The sequence below is a fragment of the Diospyros lotus genome, chromosome 6 (assembly GCF_014633365.1).
Source record: "Diospyros lotus cultivar Yz01 chromosome 6, ASM1463336v1, whole genome shotgun sequence".
Lineage (NCBI taxonomy): Eukaryota > Viridiplantae > Streptophyta > Magnoliopsida > Ericales > Ebenaceae > Diospyros > Diospyros lotus.
In genome coordinates this window covers 8,983,373-9,004,056 of record NC_068343.1, presented here as the reverse complement: position 1 = coordinate 9,004,056, position 20,684 = coordinate 8,983,373, and the positions used below count along the sequence as shown (strand labels likewise).

Here is a 20,684-nt window from a genome sequence, read left to right as displayed (position 1 = left end):
GTCAACAGTCTACGCGCGTGTGTTTGTGGACCATGTGACAGATGGGAGCAGCCTTTGCTTATCACGTCCCATCTCTCGTTAAGCACTTCGGATAGACGACTATAGATTATTTATGGGATGATTTATGTGGGCTTTTGTGGAGAGGAGAGGCCCATCAAATGATAAAAGAAGAAGAAGAAGTAAGCCCGTAAAAGGTTTCTGGAAAGCCGGCTCCGGGCCATCGGGCCCGTAATAGAAGGCTGAGAAGTCCAAGGATTTGTTTTACGCTGCCTCTGATTTTCTTCTCATTTCCAACAAATCCCTGGCTTACTTCCGGCCCAAAGAAAGCATAGACATGGGACCATACTCTGCTGTACATGCCGACTTTTGAGATGGGGGATGAATGACATTGACAAGTTTAAAAGTGGTGTTAATGTATTGAAATATTAAAAAATATATTCTTCTTTTAAAGAGAGTCTTTGACTTTGTTAAAAGAAGAATTTAAAAAAAAAAATACAAATAATTTTATAATTTTAAATATTTTTTGTTTTTTATCATTTAAAATATTTTGACAACACTGGTATATTAAATTGAACTAGCGAGATGTGAAATGAGACAGCCGGCGCATTTAACGGTGTAATAGAGCATTATTGATTCGCACGATTGTAGGAGAGTTAAGTAGTGGATGTGGATAAACAAAATGACGCGAGGCAAGCGAGGCGCACATTTTCGAAAACGCCACGCCATCGTTAAGAGTTCATTATTGGTCCGTTCGACTAAGTCTTCTCCAGTTGGCTGCCTGCCTGCCTGCCTGCCCACCTTTTCTTTTCTTTTGTTTGTCCATCGGAACACCTGTTCGATTAGAGTCCACTCTGATGTTAGACATTGATGGCTTCCCCACCCCCATCGTGGCCGCTAGAACGGGAAGACGATCTGATGCAATGTTTACCTTGTACCAAATACGATCATAAATACGACTGTACGGGTGGCCGTTGATCCATGGGCCATCGGACCTCCAGATTTCGCCGTCTCGTCCTTCCATCCCATTCCGACTCTCCTCTTCCAAGTCAACGCCACACCACCATGAAGTATTTTTGCTTCTCCCTTGTCTTGCTCCCTTTCAATTGCTGTTTCTTCAATCGCTTGACATGATGATATTGTGCTTAATTTGTTGTTTTCGGCTTCCTTGATCCACAAACTGTTGGATTGGTAGGTTATGGACAGTCCTTAGGGTTCTACCTCGGCTTTTCATTTCAGTTCATTTCAAGATTTGGAACTTCCCATTCGTCCAGAATCCGGTGTTATAATAAATTATGCCTGTCAATTAAGATCCGGTTATCATTTTCCTCCCTTTACATTTTCCTTTGCGAGCAACAATGTTGTCGGAAGGCTTTTCTTACCAAATTGATTATTGAGGCTGATGCTATACGTTGAATTAATAATTTAATACCAAACAGTTGCTCTTATCTCTTGGATGAATCTGGTTTTTTACCACTTTCGGATGGATCATTACTCAGCCTTTAACAAATGTTGTGAAAAGTAATAGTCTTTCCAATTGAATTGTTGGTTTGAATCCTGTGTTGGTTGTGCTCTTTCTGATTTTCTTCCTTGAATATTCATCGTTTAAATCAAAGTTAAATCATTATAACGCGTCCACTAAATTCAGTTTTATTGTTATGGAAAGAGATATCAACCTAGTTGGTTGCACCGGCTTGCCATTTGATCAATTCTTCCAGCGGGTTTCACTGTCTGTTACCTTGTTTGTTTTGGCTTTAAATGTATTTCCACTTCAGAAATAAGGGCCACTATTACAGACATATACATCTTAGAAGTTCTCTGAGGTAGTTTTGATTCAAATGTTTTAATACGAGAAGAGTTCATGTGTTGAATTGGCGTGTTGGACAAAATAAATTTGAATCAAGTTTGTCTCTTTGCAATCACTGACATGTCATGGTAAGGGTTAGGACTCCATGACTTGTCACACAGCTTTGTAAAGTGCTCTTTTGTGCACTGGATATTTCAAAATTATCCCCCCTTTACACTTTTATAGAATCCCCTCCTCACAATCCAGCACTTCAATCCACATGTTAGTCTTTCCAGGAATGCAATGATTAACTTCGTCGGTTATTGGCTTATTGCACATATCTATCTTCACTTTCGTCTATAATAATTGTACCTTTAGGTAACATTTCATGATGGAGATCATTCTGTTCCAATTTGCTACGCATTCATGTAGATATCCCCATCTTTTCTCTCAGCTACCTTGAGTTGCAATGCTGTGCTGTCCCCAGCAAACATAGATTGTTATTACAATCTAAACTGATCCTTCTCTGTAGTTACTTATTTACCATAAGCCCAGGAAACATAGATTGGTTATCTTATAAATATTACCGCATCTCTTATTCTTACCTTGAAAATATGCTGATTGGATTTCTCCTAGACCCTTCTCAATTTGAGTCACAATTCTTCACTACTTAGCCGGCGGTTTTGGTTTTTCATTAAAGAGATAAGGAAGCCAAGGATAGAGGACTTCTCTATCAGAACACTTCTTAAGTACTTATCTTTTACATGATCAAACGTTCTATCTCATTCATATATTGTGCTCTCTGCTTTATTGTTTCAAATGTGAAGGAATTAGTACCTGACAGCCACTGAATTAAGGTTGGCAAGGTGAGTGAGCTGCCAATTCACAGAGATAGTCAAATAACTTGGATTACTCATTTGTACTGAAACCAATCACTAGGTCATGGAATATTTCTCTTATATATTGCTTTTTTGGAGCATGTACAGGATATATTGTTGAATAATTTGGCCAACTCCACTTATGAGCATACAGTGCTGGAACCTTGTGCCCCTGGATGGCTTGGTTTTGCATTTGAAGTCAATAATTGAACTACTGCTTGATCTCAAATTGAGAAGTTATTGGTAGATGTTCACAATTATCTGTAGATACAATAATATGCAAACTTTTTAAAACTCTGGTGGACCAAATTGGTTAGCGTTGTAGTGCCTTCTCATGCCTTGATATTGGTCATTAAGCGACTTCATGTTGCACTTTCTGTGAAGAAATCCTAGCAACAACTTTATGATGCAGATAGCTTCTACATAAGGCTTATTTGGTCTAAAAACTTTGGTGTCAATGCATATTGTTGATTGAGTTATCGTACATAAGAAATTAACATTCTTCCTTCACATTACTTACTTTCTCAAAAGAAAGTGCTCTGTGCCCCTGCACTGCTTTCTGATCCTAGCATTTTTTTTTCCACTTATTCCAGGGCAAGAAAATGTTTTGGGATTTCTCTATCTTTAATTATCATCAACATGGCTGCCATAATGGAGCGTGCTGATGAAAATCTCCTTCCAGCTGTTTACAAGGAAGTTAGTGAGGCTTTCAGTGCTGGCCCATCTGATCTCGGGTATCTCACTTTCATACGGAACTTTGTGCAGGGACTGGCATCACCTGTGGCAGGTATACTAGTACTCAATTATGACCGGCCTACAATTCTTGCAATGGGCACCTTGTGCTGGGCCCTATCAACCGCTGCAGTGGGTGCGAGCCAGCATTTTATGCAAGTTGCACTCTGGAGAGCAGTAAATGGCTTTGGACTAGCAATTGTGATACCAGCACTCCAATCATTCATTGCTGATAGTTATATGGATGGCGTCAGGGGAGCTGGATTTGGGTTTATGAGTCTTGTTGGGAATATTGGTGGCATTGGGGGTGGAGTTCTCGCAACAGTCATGGCTGGTTACCAGTTCTGGGGCATTCAAGGTTGGCGATGTGCCTTTATTTTGATGGCATCTTTGAGTTCCCTTATTGGGTTCCTTGTTTTCCTGTTTGTTGTTGACCCAAGACGAAGAATTAGCTTGAGTTATGGTACTGGTGAATATTCTGATAGGTATGGATATTTAAGGGCTCCTAATTCATCAATCTTTTGAATTCCCTCACGTCATATACAATCATTGCACAACCTCCCTTCCCATGATGCACCAAATATAAGTCTCATGTAACAAAATTGAGGGTAGGCCTTGGCACAGGATTGAGGTTGCTGAATTATGATTTCACGTTTCAAAATGTGGAAACCTCCTCTCTACACACATGACTACCTAGACCTAGGAGCAGTAGAAACTCATGCACTTACCTGCCCCCTCTTTTTTTATCCCCGTGTATCAGACTTCCTGATTGTCAACATGATAGAGGTGCCACTGATGGTATATTTTCTCCAGGTTTGTAGTAACTCATATGTGACTTGTTGCAGGGAAGATTTTATAGATAAAGGCAACACAAATTCAGCTTCAATTAGGCTGGAATCCTGGATAGCTATGAAAGCTGTCATGAAAGTCCAGACATTTCAGATCATTGTTTTACAGGGCATTGTTGGTTCCCTACCTTGGACAGCCATGGTGTTCTTCACATTGTGGTTTGAACTAATTGGTGAGCATGTATGCCAATTTCAAGAGTAATTTTGCAAATGATTCAAGGCATCAACTGGCAATAATCTGGGTCTAGTGTTGCGTTTCTCCTAAATTTTGCTTTAGTGCATGGATTGAGCCGGTTCCTGCTTGCAGGTTTTAATCATAATAGCGCAGCCACACTCCTCAGTCTTTTCGCTGCTGGATGTGCAATTGGATCCTTCCTTGGTGGCATAGTAGCAGATGGAATGTCAAAAATCTATCCTGAGTATGGCCGCGTCATGTGTGCACAGTTCAGTGCTTTCATGGGCATTCCTTTCTCATGGTTCCTGCTCACAGTGATCCCACAATCAGTCAGCAGCTATTTTACCTTTGGTGCCACCCTCTTCCTTATGGGTCTTACCATCAGCTGGTGTGCCACAGCTGCAAATGGTCCCATGTTTGCGGAGGTGGTACCTGCCAAGCACCGAACCATGATCTACGCGTTTGATCGTGCCTTTGAAGTTTCTTTTTCTTCTTTTGCGGCTCCTCTGGTGGGGATTCTTGCAGAGAAGATGTTTGGCTATGATTCAAAGGCGGTGGATTCGGTTTCAGGCTCTACAAGCGAGGCCTTGGCGTTGTCAAGAGGGCTTCTTTCCATGATGGCAATCCCATTTGGTTTGTGTGCCTTGTTCTACACACCATTGTATTGGGTTTTCAGCCGAGACCGTGATAATGCTAGAATCGCTAACATAAAAGAGGTGGAGACGACGTGACCAGGTGTCTAGTAATTTTGTGTCTTGCCGACAAGCTGTGTTTTAATGTAAGTTAACTGATGTTGTGAGAAGTACAGCTTTGAGTTGTGGCTAGCTAGGACGTTATATTGGAGGTTTCCGGGGATCTTTTTTTTTTTTTTAATGAATGTCCTCTCTACTCTTCATAATGAAGTTGCATCTCAGAGACCATTTTCTTAACATAATTCCAGACTTCATTCTTAATGCCTCCCCCCCCCCCCCCCCCCTCTCTCTCTCACACACACACACACACACACACGGGGAATCCTGGCAACTGGATTGATTGACACAAGAAGTAGGATGTAAATGGGTTTTAATGGGTCTCAATAAATTTTATTAAAGTAAAAATACAAAATTTATCAAAACAAACATTTACATAAAGATTAATTACAACTTCAGTTACGTTCCTAAACACAAGAGGTGTCTAAAAATATATATAGAACGAGAGAAGAAGTATCTTTACCACGGCCAGCCAGCCATGGCCTTCCTCATCTCACAACGGATTGGAATGCTCTTGGGTTGCACCCTCAACGGAGCAGCTGCATCATGATTTACATGCTGTGCCATCACAATTTAAGAATATAATTTTTTGCCAGGTTAGAGTATAGAGGTTTTGATTTTAAGTTTAACTACCAAAACAAACTCTCCTTGCATCTCCCAAACCCCATGAATATTAGTATGTGCATGTAACTATGACTCCATTTATTTTAAAATTAAATGTATGTTTTTAGTAAATCAATATTTTTTTTTTCGTTTTCTTGTGTTTTTATAGATAAAAAAACATTGATAAGTGATTTTTAGAACAAAATTTTTACTATTTTGACAAAAAAATCACGTATTGCATATATACATATAAAATATTGACAAATCTTCTAGTGTTTGGTCTTCCTAATATAAATCTTTTACATAAAATGTTTTTCTATAGAAGTAAGATAAAAATTAATTTTTGTATATATAATATATTTTGCTAAAATAGTTTTTCTATCAAATTTGTAAGCTACATATTTTCACCTATATACTTTGTCAACTAGTATTTGCATGCATTTTAAAAAAATGCAACAAACATACAAAATAAGATAAAGCACAATTTTGATGAAATTATTTTAAATTTTATAAAAATATTTTATCTTGTACCGAACAGACCCTGTTTATCTTTTATATGTTTTTAAATTTCACACACACACACACATATATATATATATACATACAGTGATTGATGGTTTTTGATAAATATAAATTTAAAATAAAGTTTATCACTACCAAATATATTATGTATAATTGGTAACACACTTGTATGATATCACCTATGTACACACACAATATTTTTATTGCTCATCTCACACCATATGTATATCTTTTGTTTATAAATAAATATAATACATCGATTAATTTTTATATAAATTGAATTGAGCTGTGGTCAAATACTAAGGTTACGTTCTCTTTATTGTTTTCAAGTCATTTTTAGTTTTCAATTTTCTAAAATAATAAAAACGCGTTCTTTTTACTGTTTTTAAAAATATATTTTTAAAAATAAAAAAAAATTATAAAAAAACTCAAAATAACAAAAAGTTGTTTTGAGTGTTTTCATTCAAAACAAACTCAAAACTCAAAACATATTTATTTATTTATTATTATAATAAAAAAATATTACAAAATTCAATAACTTTAAAATGTAGATATTTTTTAATAATTTATAAACATTAAATATTTTTAATTTATTGAATAATCAAATTTATTGAATAAAATATCATTAAAAAATTATTTTTAAAATTTCAAAGAGAACGCGTTTTCTAATTTTCTGTTTTGAGAAATAGTTTTTCAAAATGACAAAGAGAACGCGTTTTTAATTTTCTAAAAATAAACTATCAAAACAGAAAACTGAAAATGAATTCAAAACTCAAAATTAAAAATTAAAAAATAAAGAAAACGCAGCCTAAAATTTTTTATTCGATAAATTCTTACTCTTTCAACTTAAGTTAAGGCGAGGTTGAGTTTGAAAAGATTGAGACTTTGAAAAAAAAAAAAAATACATTTCATTTTTTTATACAATCTAATTTTATCCTTCCTTAATAATTAAAATAAATTTTAATTGCTCCTATGAAAAACCTATACGGCTCTTCCTTACTTTATATTTTTATATTATTATTATTATAGAAAATATATTTTAACAAATTTATTTAAGAGCGTATGTAAAACGAAGTGACGGACCCTTGCAAAGCAATACCCGAATAACTATCGAGCTGTTACCAAACAGATGGTAATCAGCCGTATTCCATCTCGAGTCAGGGTAGGGAGGGGGCCGACTTCTTCAACTCTCTGTGGAACTCTGGTCCCCAAAACCCTCACTCGCAATGGCGAATCTCTGTATCTCAACCCTCATCTTGCTCTCCCTCCTTCCGATCGTTTGTCTCTCTTTCTCTACCGAAAGCCCTACCGATCGGCGTATTCTGGTACTGCTAGATGACTTCGCCATCAAGTCCTCGCACTCAATCTTCTTCAAGTCTCTGCAGTCCCGCGGGTTCGATCTCGATTTCAAGCTCGCCGACGATCGCCAGATCGCTCTCCAGAGATACGGCCAGTACTTGTACGATGCGCTCATTCTGTTCGCCCCGACGACCGAGCGTAAGTGTGTGGGCTATTCAGCCGTTGGTGGTGTTGTCGTTGATTTTTTCTTTTGGTTTTTCCCCATCAAATTTCTAATGCAAGTGGTTGAAATTTCAGAACTTGGCGGATCTCTGGATTTGGCTGATGTGTTGGATTTCGTTGATTCGGGACACGACTTGATTCTCTCGGCTGATGTCAATGCTTCTGATTTAATCCGGAATATAGCCACCGAGTGTGGAGTTGATTTTGATGAGGTGATTGTGAAAATCCTATGTAGGTTGTTTTTGCTATTTTTCATCTAGTGCACCACTTGTATGTGTGTGGCATGTGTGGAAATGACCTTGCTTTGCATGGTTAAGCCTGTGCACAAAAATGACCCTCACGTTTAGATGGCTCTGATCATATTGCCGTCTTCCTTAAATCTCCTACTGAGAATCATATGCCTCGTCTATCTCTATCCAGGCAGCTGTTTAGATGGAAGTGGAAGGAACTGCCTCCAACTTCAGTCTTGCATTTTTGGGTCTTCTTGTGGGTCTTACATTCCATATCAATTTCCATATCAATCACTTTCTGCCAAGTTTCCTCTTTCGAACGCACCATAGATCATCGTCTCTTCTTCATTCTTTTGCCCCGCAATTGTTGGAATCTAGCTGAAGGATCCAGAACTCTAATACTAAAAATAAGTGGAGCACTCTTTTGGGTTTAGATTATGCAGTGCCACGTGATATCTTCTTCAGTTATGCTCTTGCTACCCTTTAGGATTGCAATAATGGGTAGATTTTTTTGGATTTACTTCAGAGGATATCAACTCGTCAAGTTTAAGTGCGGACCATTATCTTGTCCACTTCCCAGATTCCTTTCAGCTTTTATGATCTTGAATCTTGGTCTTGCCGTGGGACCTTTGAAAGAAAAACCTTCGGCAACTGATGACCAGACCTCACAAACAGACATTTGCATGAATCAGGGAGGAAACTGCATAGAACTCAAATTCAATTTTTTTTCTTATTGCCTCGTTTCCATCTTTTTTCAGTTGCACCAACATAGCCTAAGAGCCAAAGTGAGTTATCTCCAGTACTGAAATGGGCTTGAGTTGGCTTCCAAAGTCAGTTTACCATGAAGGCTATCGATCACTTTGAGTACCTACTATTTTAATTACTTGCATATCTGATGTTCTCCCCTCTGAGAGAAGTACAAGCTAATTGCATCCAGGAGATATCTTCCGCACATTGGTTCCAGAATGCCCATCAATGCTGTGTCATGATCCTAGGGTTTAGATTGGAATTTATGAAGGAACCGAGGGAAAATTAGATAGAATGGAGGGAGAATTATACTGAGAGAGGGAGATAACATCAAGAATAGAGGAGAAATGCAGACAGATCAGAGAAGGAGAGAGATTAGAAGGAAATGAGAGAGATCAGAACAATTGAGGGGAAAATCAGAATTCAATATCATTCAACAACATACATTCTCTAACTACTCTACTGTGCCGGCTTAAGGCATCGACTACTAAGGCCCATGCCTAGGGCCCCCAAAAAACAGGGGGCCTGAAATCATTAATTTTGATACTTCATTATTTAATTTTTTTTATTTTTTGAAATGCAAAATTTCTAATTTTATTTTATGACAGTTTTTTGTTTGAATTCATGTCCTATTTATTTTGTTATTCCATTTGAATGAGAAGGCCCCCCAACCCTCCAAGTTCACGTATCATTTTCTAATATTAGGCAATGAATAGTAAGGTGTCATTAAGATGAGGAGGCTCCCCAACTCCTCAAGTCTACGGATCCTTTTCCAATGTTAAGCAATAAATAGTGAGGTGTCATTTAAATGAGGAGGCCCCCCAACGCCTCAACTTTATGGATCATTTTCCAATGTTAGGCAATGAATAGTGAGGTGCAAACCAATAATTAACACAACCAAAAAAAAAGGGGGGGGGCAAGAAATGGCGTTATTTTATGAGGATAATTTAATAAAACGATTCTTTGAACAACATAAATTTCATTTAGGGAGTCCACACTGATCTAGGTATTAAAGAAAAAAAGAAAAAGCAAATCAATGACTTTTTAATTTGTAGGACTTGGCTGTGCACTCTCTGCATTTTTTATTTATTCAACTCTTACGTTTCCAGATCTTTTCCTTTTGTCTAAATTGTCAATTGAAAAGAATTTTTTTTTAAAATTTGAATTCAAAAATTTAATTAGTGATTATGCATCTCAAAAGTTAAAGAAAGTAAATTTTAAATAATTTTTAATATTTATTTATATTATTAAGGGGCCACCAAAATAACTTTTGTCTAGGGCCACAAATATTCTTAAGATGGCCCTATACTCTAGCCTATTTATAGGCTTAAAAAATGAAGGTACTAACAGCTACATCATAAGAGTACAGCCAAAGGAGAAATACATATAATACATATTACTAATCTATCCTTGGGGATCCTTGGGGTCGTGACATGCTGTTTCTGTAAGAAATTTTTCTTCTGCTGAGGAGCATTTCCAGATTCATGAGAGAATGCTTGGGGCATTAGCAGATTTATGCAATAATTGTTATAGTTATACTGACAATTGTCATATTTGTTTTTTCTTATGACACATGGAATTTTCTTGGTGTGCGAAGCACCAGTTGATGTGCATATATATGGGATGTGTGTGTACTGTGCAAATTTGATATTTACCCAAAAAGCATGTTCAGTAGGTTGATTGATTTGTAAAACTCTGTGAAATTCCCATTGATGCATTTTAATGCTCTTTATTATGTCATAAAATCCATTTCAACCTGGAAAACTAAAGTTAGAATATCAGGAAGGATGGTAACTAATTATTATTTTACTGTTTTCCTGCGTACTTGGATAAAATTTGTAAGATATAGGGTTTTACTTGAATCCACGTTGCTGATTCCACCTAGTGAGGTTGAGGCTTAATATGTTTTTATTCCTGTGGCTAGCATACTTCTCATGTCTAACATATATCTATTGTTTCTATAGTCTTTTATTTCTTATGCATCTCCCTGAAGTAGCCTTACATAGCGAGATTAAGGCTTGATATATTGTTTTTATCTCATTGTTGAATATTCCCTTATTTGGTTTTATGTTGTCAATATAATGATGCAGGATCCATCTGCTATGGTTATTGATCACACTAGCTATGCTCTTTCTGACACTGAAGGAGATCATACACTGATTGCCTCTGATGATTTTATTCAATCCAATGTGATACTGGGAAGTACAAAAATTGAGGTGAGCTTGATAATCAACTACAATGTTTTAGGTTTTGGGGTTTCATGAATTTATTTGCTAGAAGAGTGCTGAATGCAAAATTTATGTTAACTGGCTTTTATATATAGTTGAAAGTTTAATAATTTATTCTAATAGGGTTTACACCTTAGTTATATTGTTGAATATAGGACCTAACACCACACAAGAAACCCCACTCTCTTCACAACCAGCACTTACCCGATAGAACCAGAAATAGAATAACACAAGTTAGAAGAAAAACAAAGCAATAACAGAAAGATAAATGAGACAAGAGACTTATCCTGGTTCAGGCATGAATATGCCCTACATCTAGACTGCTGAAGCCTTTGAGAAATCCACTAGAAAGCTATCAAGATTACGGCACTCCTTCTCACACAACTGGCCATGAATCAATAGCCTCCCTTCGAGAATACTTGACCAAGCAAAGCTCTCTCTCAATACTCTCTATAACCCGTGCAAGACGATTCGGAAAAATGAATTCTGGAATACCCCACCCATAGCCTATCCGCCTCTATTTATAAGAGATAGAGGCGGTTACAAGTCAAGGACCTAAATGCAAATATAAAGAAATAAAAGGACTACTGGTACTAACTCTTAAGGAAGTTAGTTCCGTTACATTTTAAACTCATAAAACATAAAATACAAACTTATTTCTAGCTACATTTAAAATCCTCTATCGAGAATTGATGCTAACTCATGCAAATCCTAACATATATAACTAAACCTAAAATTGCTTGTTTTGCTAATAAATTATTTTCCATTATTTTACAAAAAAGGGATAGAGAAGATGTTGACATGAGCTCTTGGGACAAGTTAGCCTAGAAATAAAGAGATGATGTTTTCACATTTATTGAAAATGAAGCATCCATATCAAGCTTTCCATTATATGCCAAAGTTTTTTGTATCGAATTTAGAAAATTATCACAAAACATGCATCACATTCATAACTACCTTCTTGAAAATATTTTCCAAATAGTTCAGGATATTGCAAATTTTACCATCCAATCCTATATTGTAGTCTGCTGGGAAGATATTGGTTGGTTCAATGAACTCAAGAGTCACCTCTTTAACTAGCACGGGTGAGGATCTATGGTGTTTTCCAAGTTTTATCGGAACCACTACCAAGTGGTGTTAGCCAAGAAAGTGTTTTGAGACTAACTTGAGTTAGATTAAGGTAGGGATTTTGGCCTGGACTGGAATTAAAGGAAGAGAGTCTGTTAGCTCTCAATCCCACATCAGTAGTTCACTGGGGAGATTTGGTTATATTACTTGGCCCAATAAATCAAGAATCAACTAGCCTTTTGGGTGAGGTTGTAGTGTTATAACAAATGCCAAATAATTTATAGTTTTTATACATGTACAGACAAACTCAATTAAACACTAATGGTATGTTCTAAAATTTCTATTATTGGGCTTGATATTTCTTTTATGTACTCTGAAATCATATATATAATATATTCATTTCAAAAATTTCTTTATTGAATTACTATCATTGATAAAACACAAGTGTTTTTACCAAGCATCCAATGGATTGTTCAATTATGTCTAAAGCATTGCTATTTCCAAAAATGATTTTGGAAATAGCAATAACAAGAAGAAAAAAATAGTCAAAAAAATGAACACAATTATCTAAGGTGGGGCTATGGTTGAATTTTAAAAAGCTATATGACTGATGGAAATTATCTGGATCAGTAAGTCTTAAGAGGAAACTTGAGGAGATAGAACTAACAATATTTGTTTGGATGGAAAGGGAGAGGGTTATTCATGGCCTTGCCTGCTGTCATTGGTTCCTTAATGCTTGCATTCAACTGCCAACTCTTATTGTGTCCAAGAACTATTGCTCTATAGATACATGAAACCATATCAGAAATTGCTGAGGCAGTATGGATAACTGCTGTTGATTTAGCAATGTATGAATAGTTCTTCTGATATCTGCAGTTTCATCATCTATTACCTTGAAGTCTTTTTTCTTTTTCCAATTTGGACCTTTGGAGATGATGCCAATAAATTTACGACTTATATTTCTGATATGTATAATGTTGCCTGAACAGGCCCCTGTACTTTTCAAAGGGATTGGACATTCACTAAATCCTGCCAATAGCTTGGTAAGGCCAAAGGTTTCTCTGTTTGTTTTTTGCTTCATGTAGGCTGATGATGTCCCACCCCAAGCATGTGGGCCATTTGACTTTAAATTTTATTGAATTTGTTATCTCACAGATGAACTTTGTTGTGTCTGGTATCCTTTGTAGGTTTTGAAAGTTCTTGGGGCCTCTCCTTCAGCATATTCTGCCAATCCAAATTCCAAATTGTCAAATCCTCCATCCCTGACTGGATCTGCTATATCACTAGTTTCAGTTGTACAGGTCAACTTGTTATCTTCTTTTGTCTCTGGGTTCATTTAAGTGGCATCTGCAATGCTTATCCCTCCCTCGTTTCTGGTTTTTCTTTGATGTTTGTTTTAAACTCAATGGTTCGTTATAAAATCTGCAAAAGAAATAATTGGTAGGGGGATAACTGAACACCTTATTCTTATGACATTCACATTTTTGTGTTTTTGATCATTTTATATTTACTTGGTCACATGTGAATTAAATTCCACATAAGTGGTTTGCATTTGCATGAATTATGTTCTACATTGATTTATTTCTTGTGTTGTTTCACTTTGTAACTTAACTAGGTTGACTATGATTCAAGTCATGGTCAAGCTATTTTAGGTGGATAAATGTTGAGTTTTTGGTTGAGTTCTACCACATATCATGTGTGGTAACATTCTTTAATTGACACAGGCTAGGAATAATGCACGGATAATGGTCACTGGCTCTTTGGATATTTTCAGCAACCGGTATGTATCATCTAGACTTCTTCTAAAGATTCCAGTGTATTTAATCTCATTACTAATATTTGTCCTTTATGTGGTTCAGGTTGTTTAAATCAGGTGTGCAGAAGGCTGGGAACTCAAATAAGTAAGTATCAATTCTTACCATGTATTTCTATTGGCTGTGTATGATATAACTTGTTTTCTGATTTATGATCTCATAATTAAGGTGTGCACGTGCCAAAGCATGCAGAAAAAATGAACAAATGTGGTAAAAGTTAAGTGCATTAGAGAAGAGGGCAACAGGAGCTCTCCTGAATGGGTTTTTGTCTATCTGTCTAAGCTAGGGTTATAAAAAGTTAGTAATTTCTGCAAGTGAATCAAATGTAGTGTGCTGTACTACTATAGTTATTTGAACACTAATCTGGATTTCTTTCATCCTTACTTGGGTTCTGCAATTTCTTTTTTATTGGCCAATATAATACATCTGGGGTGTTTGAAAGAGTTGTCATAGAGTTGGACTGCACATACAAACCCAAGCTCTGGCGTTTTCCTGTGATGAAGAAGTGCCCTGTCATTGAACATGAAGTGTTTGGGCCTACATATTTTATCAAAATTTACACATGATATAGGAACTAAATTAGTTTTGAAGTTGTAGTTGGATTGAGCCATGGAAGAATTATGAAGGCAGTACATACCGTTCCACATTGACCCATCTCAGAGTTACTTGAAATTATAGCCTTGTGAAAGCACCCTTTTGATCGTTAATCAATCCAATCAAGTGGCAGAAATTGGAGTAAGCAAATGTCGAATCCCCAGATTTGACAAGGGCCTGTGCAGGTATATTCAGGAATGAAGAAGAATTTAGAGGGAGGGAGGGAGGATTCATATCATTCATGTCATGATTTCCCATTCTCTTGCTGTGGCCTTATATAGCCTCCCGCTGGAGTACAACCAACCAGGAATGTACACCCGGTGAAGCATGGCTGCTCCTAACCAATACAACCTTCACAGCATAAAAGGAAAATACATTTACTGTCCTACCCTTAGGAATGTGAGCAAATTGTTGGAGAAACATTCATAAAATAAGTTTGATGGAAATTAACCACTATTTATTTAAGGTGGGACTTGAAGACCAACATGTTTCAGGAAATGGTGATTTCAGAAGTGGCTCGACTGTCAAAAGCGATTCAGGAACTTGGTAAATGAAAAAAAGAAAATGATGATATTCCCTTCATTTTCAGTTGGGTTTGTAAGAATTTCAAGATTCCAACTTCCAAGCTGTCTGATATCACTGTATGGAAATCTGAATCTTCATAAGGGTAAGTCAAGATAGCAATACGTAAAGAAATTATTGACATTCCGGCAAATGCACTGTCTTATTTGAGTTCATTTTGGAGGAATATTTTAAAAAATTGCAATGTAAAATTTATACTGCTTATATAAATGGGATCTCTGAATCTAGTAGAGCTGGAGAATGACTGAATAGATTTATAGGAGGTAGCCTTTTTGTTCTAGGTAAGGCCAAGCAGTTACTGAACAATATGACTTTCATGTGCTGGAAACCATAGTTGTGTGAGTGGGTATTATATATGCATTATATATCTTATGCTGCCATGCATCCTGTAGGTAACTTGATTGTGAAGATTAATTTGCTTTGGAGCAATGGAATGAGCTATCCATATCCTTGGCAGTCCTTATTCTTTGTTTCTATCTATCTGTTACTATGAATTGTTCATAGATGCTCTTTAAGAGTGTGCTGAGGGCAAGGACTGATACCCTTTAATTGTAATTGCAGGCATGAAAAATCAGGTAACGAGCAGTTTGTGACTGAACTTAGCAAATGGGTATTCCACGAAAGGGGTCATCTGAAGGTGAGTGACAAACTTTACTGTCTGATATCCTGTCATCTTTTATTTGATTAGACTCTATGGTTTATTAACTTTATAGCTAATTGGAGACATGGATGCTACTATAAAGGAAAGGTCCCCAAGTATTTTGCAAACTTCCTCTTGATTATGATTTATTGCCCAGTCAGGGTATAGTATTAAGCCTTACTCTTGATTCTCAGGCTATTAATGTTAGACATCACAAAGCTGTTGAGACAGATGAGCCTTCAATGTACAGGATTAATGATGACCTGGTAAGGCCAACTACATTTCATTCTCTGATGATCTGATTTCTGTAAGAATAAATCAAAAAAAGAGAAATTTGGGTGCAACAATTTTTCTTTTTTTGAAAAAATAATTTTCAGGAATACTCAGTTGAGATTTATGAGTGGTCTGGAACAAGTTGGGAACCATATGTGGCAGATGACGTCCAAGTGCAGTTCTACATGATGAGCCCCTATGTGTTAAAAACTCTATCAACCAATCAAAAGGTAGTTGCAAAGCCATTGTTGTTGTTTTTCTTGAGATTGTACATGTCATTGATGTCTCTTTCCTAGTATAAACATTTGGTTTGGATCTTGCAGGGGCTGTACCATACTTCGTTTAAGGTGCCAGATGTCTATGGAGTTTTCCAGTTCAAGGTTGAGTATCAAAGACTTGGATACACTAGCTTATCTCTTGCAAAACAGGTAAGCTTTCCATATCATTATCTTTTGCTCTTTAAGAATGCAATTCTGTTCAGATGGCTCTTTGTGGACTATCTCAAATTTAAGTGGGGCTACTTTTTTGCTGGGAATGTATTTACATAAACATGTCAGGTTTGCACATATGTTGAGAATGCCTCAGTTATGAATTGAAGACACCTACTTCTCTGGCTACCTAATATAGAAACCTGACCGAGGTCTTGTTGTAAGGCTAAATCTGTGAGGGAAGGAGCTTAGAGATGTGAATTTATGCTTCCTGGAAACTTCAGTATTTTTCTAAAGGCAGGAGAGTCACTCTTAGAGATGTGAATATATGCTTCACTGTTTTACTAGTATATATTCCCACTTATATCATTTATATTTGTTCACTATTCTTTCTTAAATAGCCAATTGCTTAGGAAAAGCTTTGAAGAGATTTTTTGTCCAGTGGTTTGATGTGATGAGTTCAAGTAATATGTTAGCATATATTAGAGAAGCTTCAATGAATTTCTTGTGTGGAGATATTGAGGGAGATTTCAAGTCTCATCTCATGAGTTGGAACAAGGTCTGTATGCCTGTTAGGAAAGGTGGTGTGGGTATTAGGAAGCCAGCTAGCTTTCTTCAACAAATCCCTTCTGGGGAAGTAGCTCTAGAGATTCTCTATTGATACTAATTGGAGAAGAGTTTTGCCAAGGACTCCTTTTGGGGAGGGTGGTACACTAGTAGCCCCAAGCCTCTGGCTCAAATTGGGGCGTGGAGAGCCATTTTAAGGTTGCATGCACTTAAGCCCCAAACCTCTGGCTCAAATTTGGGATAGTTTTGTTGCACACTTATTTTAAGGTTGAAGTGGGGTCTTGGGTTAAGTTCTGGCAGGATGTTGGGTGCGGTTAGAGGCCTCTTTGTGAAGTCTTTTGAGTCTTTGATAATCTAGGAAGGAGATGTTTCTGTGAAAGATTCCTATACTTCGGATGTGGGTTTTACATGGTTGCCTTTTTCTTAGGTGAAACTTATAGGGCTGGGTTCTAGGCATCTTTATTGCCTTTTCTTTTGTATACTTAATAAGCATTTCTTGACTAGGCAGGAGGATAGTTGAATAATGCCCATCAAGGAGAGCTACCTTTGTGCTGCACTAGGTGATGATAGGGTGTCGAGCTTCCTTTCAAAAGTGAGAATGCCTCCTGGAGCCGCCTCTTCACTTGGATAACTGCATAAAACTCAATTTTTACCATTGATAACTTGTTGAAGAGAAGACTTGTGCCCAACTGAACCTACATGTGTGAGAAGGGTGGGGAATCACTCCACATTCTTCATTGATTGCTCTGTGGTGCAGTTGATGCTTATCAGATGATGCCTGCTGCTGGTTCTTTTGCACACTTGGGCAATAAGCTGTATGAGGAGATTGAGATTTGAATGGAATATTACCCCTCCTTGAGTGATGAGTTGTGTGTGTTGGAAGGAAACACACGCATCCTTCTGCTTGTGTGGTAGAGAGTATGCTTGCTTTTGTTTATCCTCTTTTATATCTTTCATTGACAAGATTTTGTATGGATAATTAAGTTTTGAAAGTTGTGAACCTCCCTTCTGTGGAGGGATTGGCTTCCTAATGAATTTCTTTCTATGATATTCCTTACCAAAACAAGTTATGAACAAGTGTCTTCCTAGGTTCGGTTGGGCTTGGTATTTGGTAGTCATTAACCAAGCTTTCTCAGCGATGGTTGTGGATGTTTCTGGAAACCGGGAATGGTCTTTGGAGGAAGGTGACCATTGAGAAATATGGCCTCTAGGAGGAGGGTAGATGGAGTTGGTTTTCAGATGAAGGGTATTATGAATATTATGGGCATTTTCTCTGCTTTGGGGTTGATAGTAGTGCTAGGGTTCATTCTTGGCTTGATGTTTGGTATACCCAGAACTTGCTTTATGAGATGTTTCCTTCTTTATTTAGTGTTCTAGGGATAAGAACATCATTGTCAGTGATTCTCTTTTAGGTCTAGTAACTTATTTTGGTCCTGTTTGTTCATACGTGACCTTCAAAACTGGGAATTTGATTCTGAAACTGCCTCGTTTGACATCTTGCACGGTAATCTGAATGTGGGGCTAAGTGAGTATAGTGGTGTCAGGTGTCTGTCAAGTGATCCAAGCCTTTTCTGTTGACTCTTTTTATGTGGATTTTTTTTTGTGAAAAAAGTATCGTAGACTTTCCTTGGAAGCCCTTGTGGAAGTATAATAAATCTCCTCCTAGGGGCTTTTCCCTTGTAGACACCTTCCGTTGGTTTCACTCCTACCTTGGACAATCTAAGAAATCTTGGTCAGTTTGTGTTTAGTTGGTATCTTCATAAAAGGGAGGGAGAGTATGTGGATTATTTACTTTTACACTGTTGAATTGCCTGTGTTATGTGGGTCTCTTCTTCTCTATCTTGGGACTCCATTCCGATATACCAGTTTGAGTTACTGACCTCATGGTTCAGTGGAGGTGTGCTGCTTGCCCTTGGCTCAGGTTGAGTCTTATCACTTGCTTTGTTATGTGGCATATTTGACGGAGGAGGAATTTATTGAGAGCTTTTGAAGGGATAAAGAGTTACTGTTGTTGCTTGACTCACTTCACGGGAAACACTCTCATTTGCCTTTATTGGTGGCTGAGGGAGGATGTTCATCATCTCTCTTTGATTCTTTATGGCAGTTTTTATTGCTTTTGGCTTTGATTTTTGGAGTTGGGGGGACCAAAAGAAAAATGTCATTTTATCCTTGGTCAACAGTGTAAAGGAAGTACAAGTACGAATGAGAACTATGGATTCTTAGTTACCTTTTGCTGATTGAAGCACTTATGTATAGCTTTCTGAACTTTTAAATTGCAGATTCCAGTTCGACCCTTCAGACACAACGAATATGAAAGATTTATAACAGCTGCTTTCCCTTACTATGGGGCTTCATTTTCTACGGTCTCTCTCTCTCTCTCTCTCTCTCTCTCTCTCTCTCTCTCTCTCTGCGCTGTATATGGTTAATTATGAACATGCACTTAAATATGTACTTTAATGGTTGCAGATGGCAGGGTTTTTTATCTTTAGCATCGTATACCTATACAACAAGTGAGACCGTTTGGAGGTAACCTTTGATGACGTAAAGATAATAGTTCCTAGACTTATTTTATTGTTATTCTGTAAGCGAAATTGAGGGATCTATCCAGTTTTCCCCTCCTCAAGAGGTATTCTTAAGGATAGATGTTGTCAGGGCTAACCGTACCAATTGTCGTCGGTAGTATCTTTTATATATACTGCTCAAATTATGGAATGTTTTGACCAGTTGACATGCAATCTGGTCCTTGCTACATGAAGCTCCGCCTTTGGGCATTTAGGTGAAATTACATTAATGGGCGTTTCTGAGAACTTTTTAGATTTCTAAGAATGTTAGCTTAGTAATTTATATTCTAAGAATGTTAGCTTAGTAATTTACATTAATGGGTTGAAAAGTTTTTATGGAATCTTTTTATTTTTAATTAACTTTCCTGCAAAAAGATTTTATGGAGAGGGTTGAAAATTTTGGATTCCATGAACTTGGAAAGTTTTTAAATAAAAAGTTTAAAATTTCTCTCTCGTAATAATTTTGGATTCCATGAACGTAGATTATTTGTAATAATTTTTTTTACGAACATATGTATGAATATATTATACAAACGTATAAAATATGTATATATATGCACATATAATGTGCATATATATACACACGTATTTATATAAATATATATTATATATATGTATATATAATGTGTAAAAAAATGATATTTTTTGACTTTTTAGAAGGTTGTTAATCCTAATATTTTATATAAAATTTATTATTTTTAAACAAAAAATTAAATAAGGGTAAATTTTAAAAAAAATGAATTGTGAGAAATGTTGAATTTAAATCAAATATAAAAATATAAGATTTTAAAAAAAAAATACCTGTCGAAAATGTTTAAATTTAACTAAAATAGAATTATATAAATTGTGAAAATTATAGATTCTCAAGAATATTTTTAAGAATTTAAATTTTTTTCTCATACTAAATGTCCTTCGAGGGAATTTTATTTGCAGTTATATATTTTGCTCTCCATAATCACCTTTTAATATATTTGAAATACTTTCATTTAAAAATTCATTTTTACCCTTACTATTATAATCATTTTCTCTCTCAATGAATTACTTGTTGGTTGTCATACGTATGGAGACGATGCGACCCAGAACGTTGAATATGATGTGGCAAAGACAAAAAATGAATGGAAATACAGTCATGGAATAGAAG

At 36.5% G+C, this 20,684-nt stretch overlaps 2 protein-coding genes across 3 annotated transcripts; both read left to right on the top strand.

Moving 5' to 3' along the window:
• The first annotated feature begins 717 nt into the window (after window positions 1–717).
• Window positions 718–5,369, top strand: LOC127804721 (uncharacterized). Of its 2 annotated transcripts, XM_052341679.1 has the most exons (5): window positions 718–1,067; window positions 1,193–1,313; window positions 3,255–3,878; window positions 4,239–4,414; window positions 4,549–5,369. In XM_052341679.1, exons 3-5 carry the CDS (start codon window positions 3,301–3,303, stop codon window positions 5,145–5,147), a joined length of 1,353 nt encoding a protein of 450 aa, XP_052197639.1. In that variant the 5' UTR covers window positions 718–1,067; window positions 1,193–1,313; window positions 3,255–3,300; the 3' UTR covers window positions 5,148–5,369. The 2 variants fall into 2 exon arrangements, with proteins under 2 accessions (XP_052197639.1, XP_052197638.1); XM_052341678.1 differs by lacking the exon at window positions 1,193–1,313 and having other exon boundaries at window positions 719–1,067.
• Window positions 5,370–7,406: 2,037 nt separating this feature from the next.
• Window positions 7,407–19,789, top strand: LOC127803898 (dolichyl-diphosphooligosaccharide--protein glycosyltransferase 48 kDa subunit). The gene is made up of 13 exons (XM_052340511.1): window positions 7,407–7,787; window positions 7,887–8,023; window positions 10,879–11,004; window positions 13,074–13,127; window positions 13,272–13,385; window positions 13,809–13,864; window positions 13,944–13,985; window positions 15,636–15,711; window positions 15,909–15,980; window positions 16,092–16,217; window positions 16,311–16,415; window positions 19,262–19,345; window positions 19,449–19,789. Exons 1-13 carry the CDS (start codon window positions 7,517–7,519, stop codon window positions 19,494–19,496), a joined length of 1,311 nt encoding a protein of 436 aa, XP_052196471.1. The 5' UTR covers window positions 7,407–7,516; the 3' UTR covers window positions 19,497–19,789.
• Window positions 19,790–20,684: the final 895 nt, after the last annotated feature.

Excerpts from the sequence above, each read along its gene's own strand:
- LOC127804721 (XM_052341678.1), top strand. The coding sequence starts at position 979 with ATGGGCCATCGGACCTCCAGATTTCGCCGTCTCGTCCTTCCATCCCAT. Across the intron at positions 3,879-4,238 it reads ACTGGTGAATATTCTGATAG|GGAAGATTTTATAGATAAAG; the intron begins GTATGGATATTT and ends GACTTGTTGCAG. Across the intron at positions 4,415-4,548 it reads ATTGTGGTTTGAACTAATTG|GTTTTAATCATAATAGCGCA; the intron begins GTGAGCATGTAT and ends TCCTGCTTGCAG.
- LOC127803898 (XM_052340511.1), top strand. The coding sequence starts at position 7,517 with ATGGCGAATCTCTGTATCTCAACCCTCATCTTGCTCTCCCTCCTTCCG. Across the intron at positions 13,986-15,635 it reads AAGGCTGGGAACTCAAATAA|GCATGAAAAATCAGGTAACG; the intron begins GTAAGTATCAAT and ends TTGTAATTGCAG. Across the intron at positions 16,218-16,310 it reads CTCTATCAACCAATCAAAAG|GGGCTGTACCATACTTCGTT; the intron begins GTAGTTGCAAAG and ends TGGATCTTGCAG.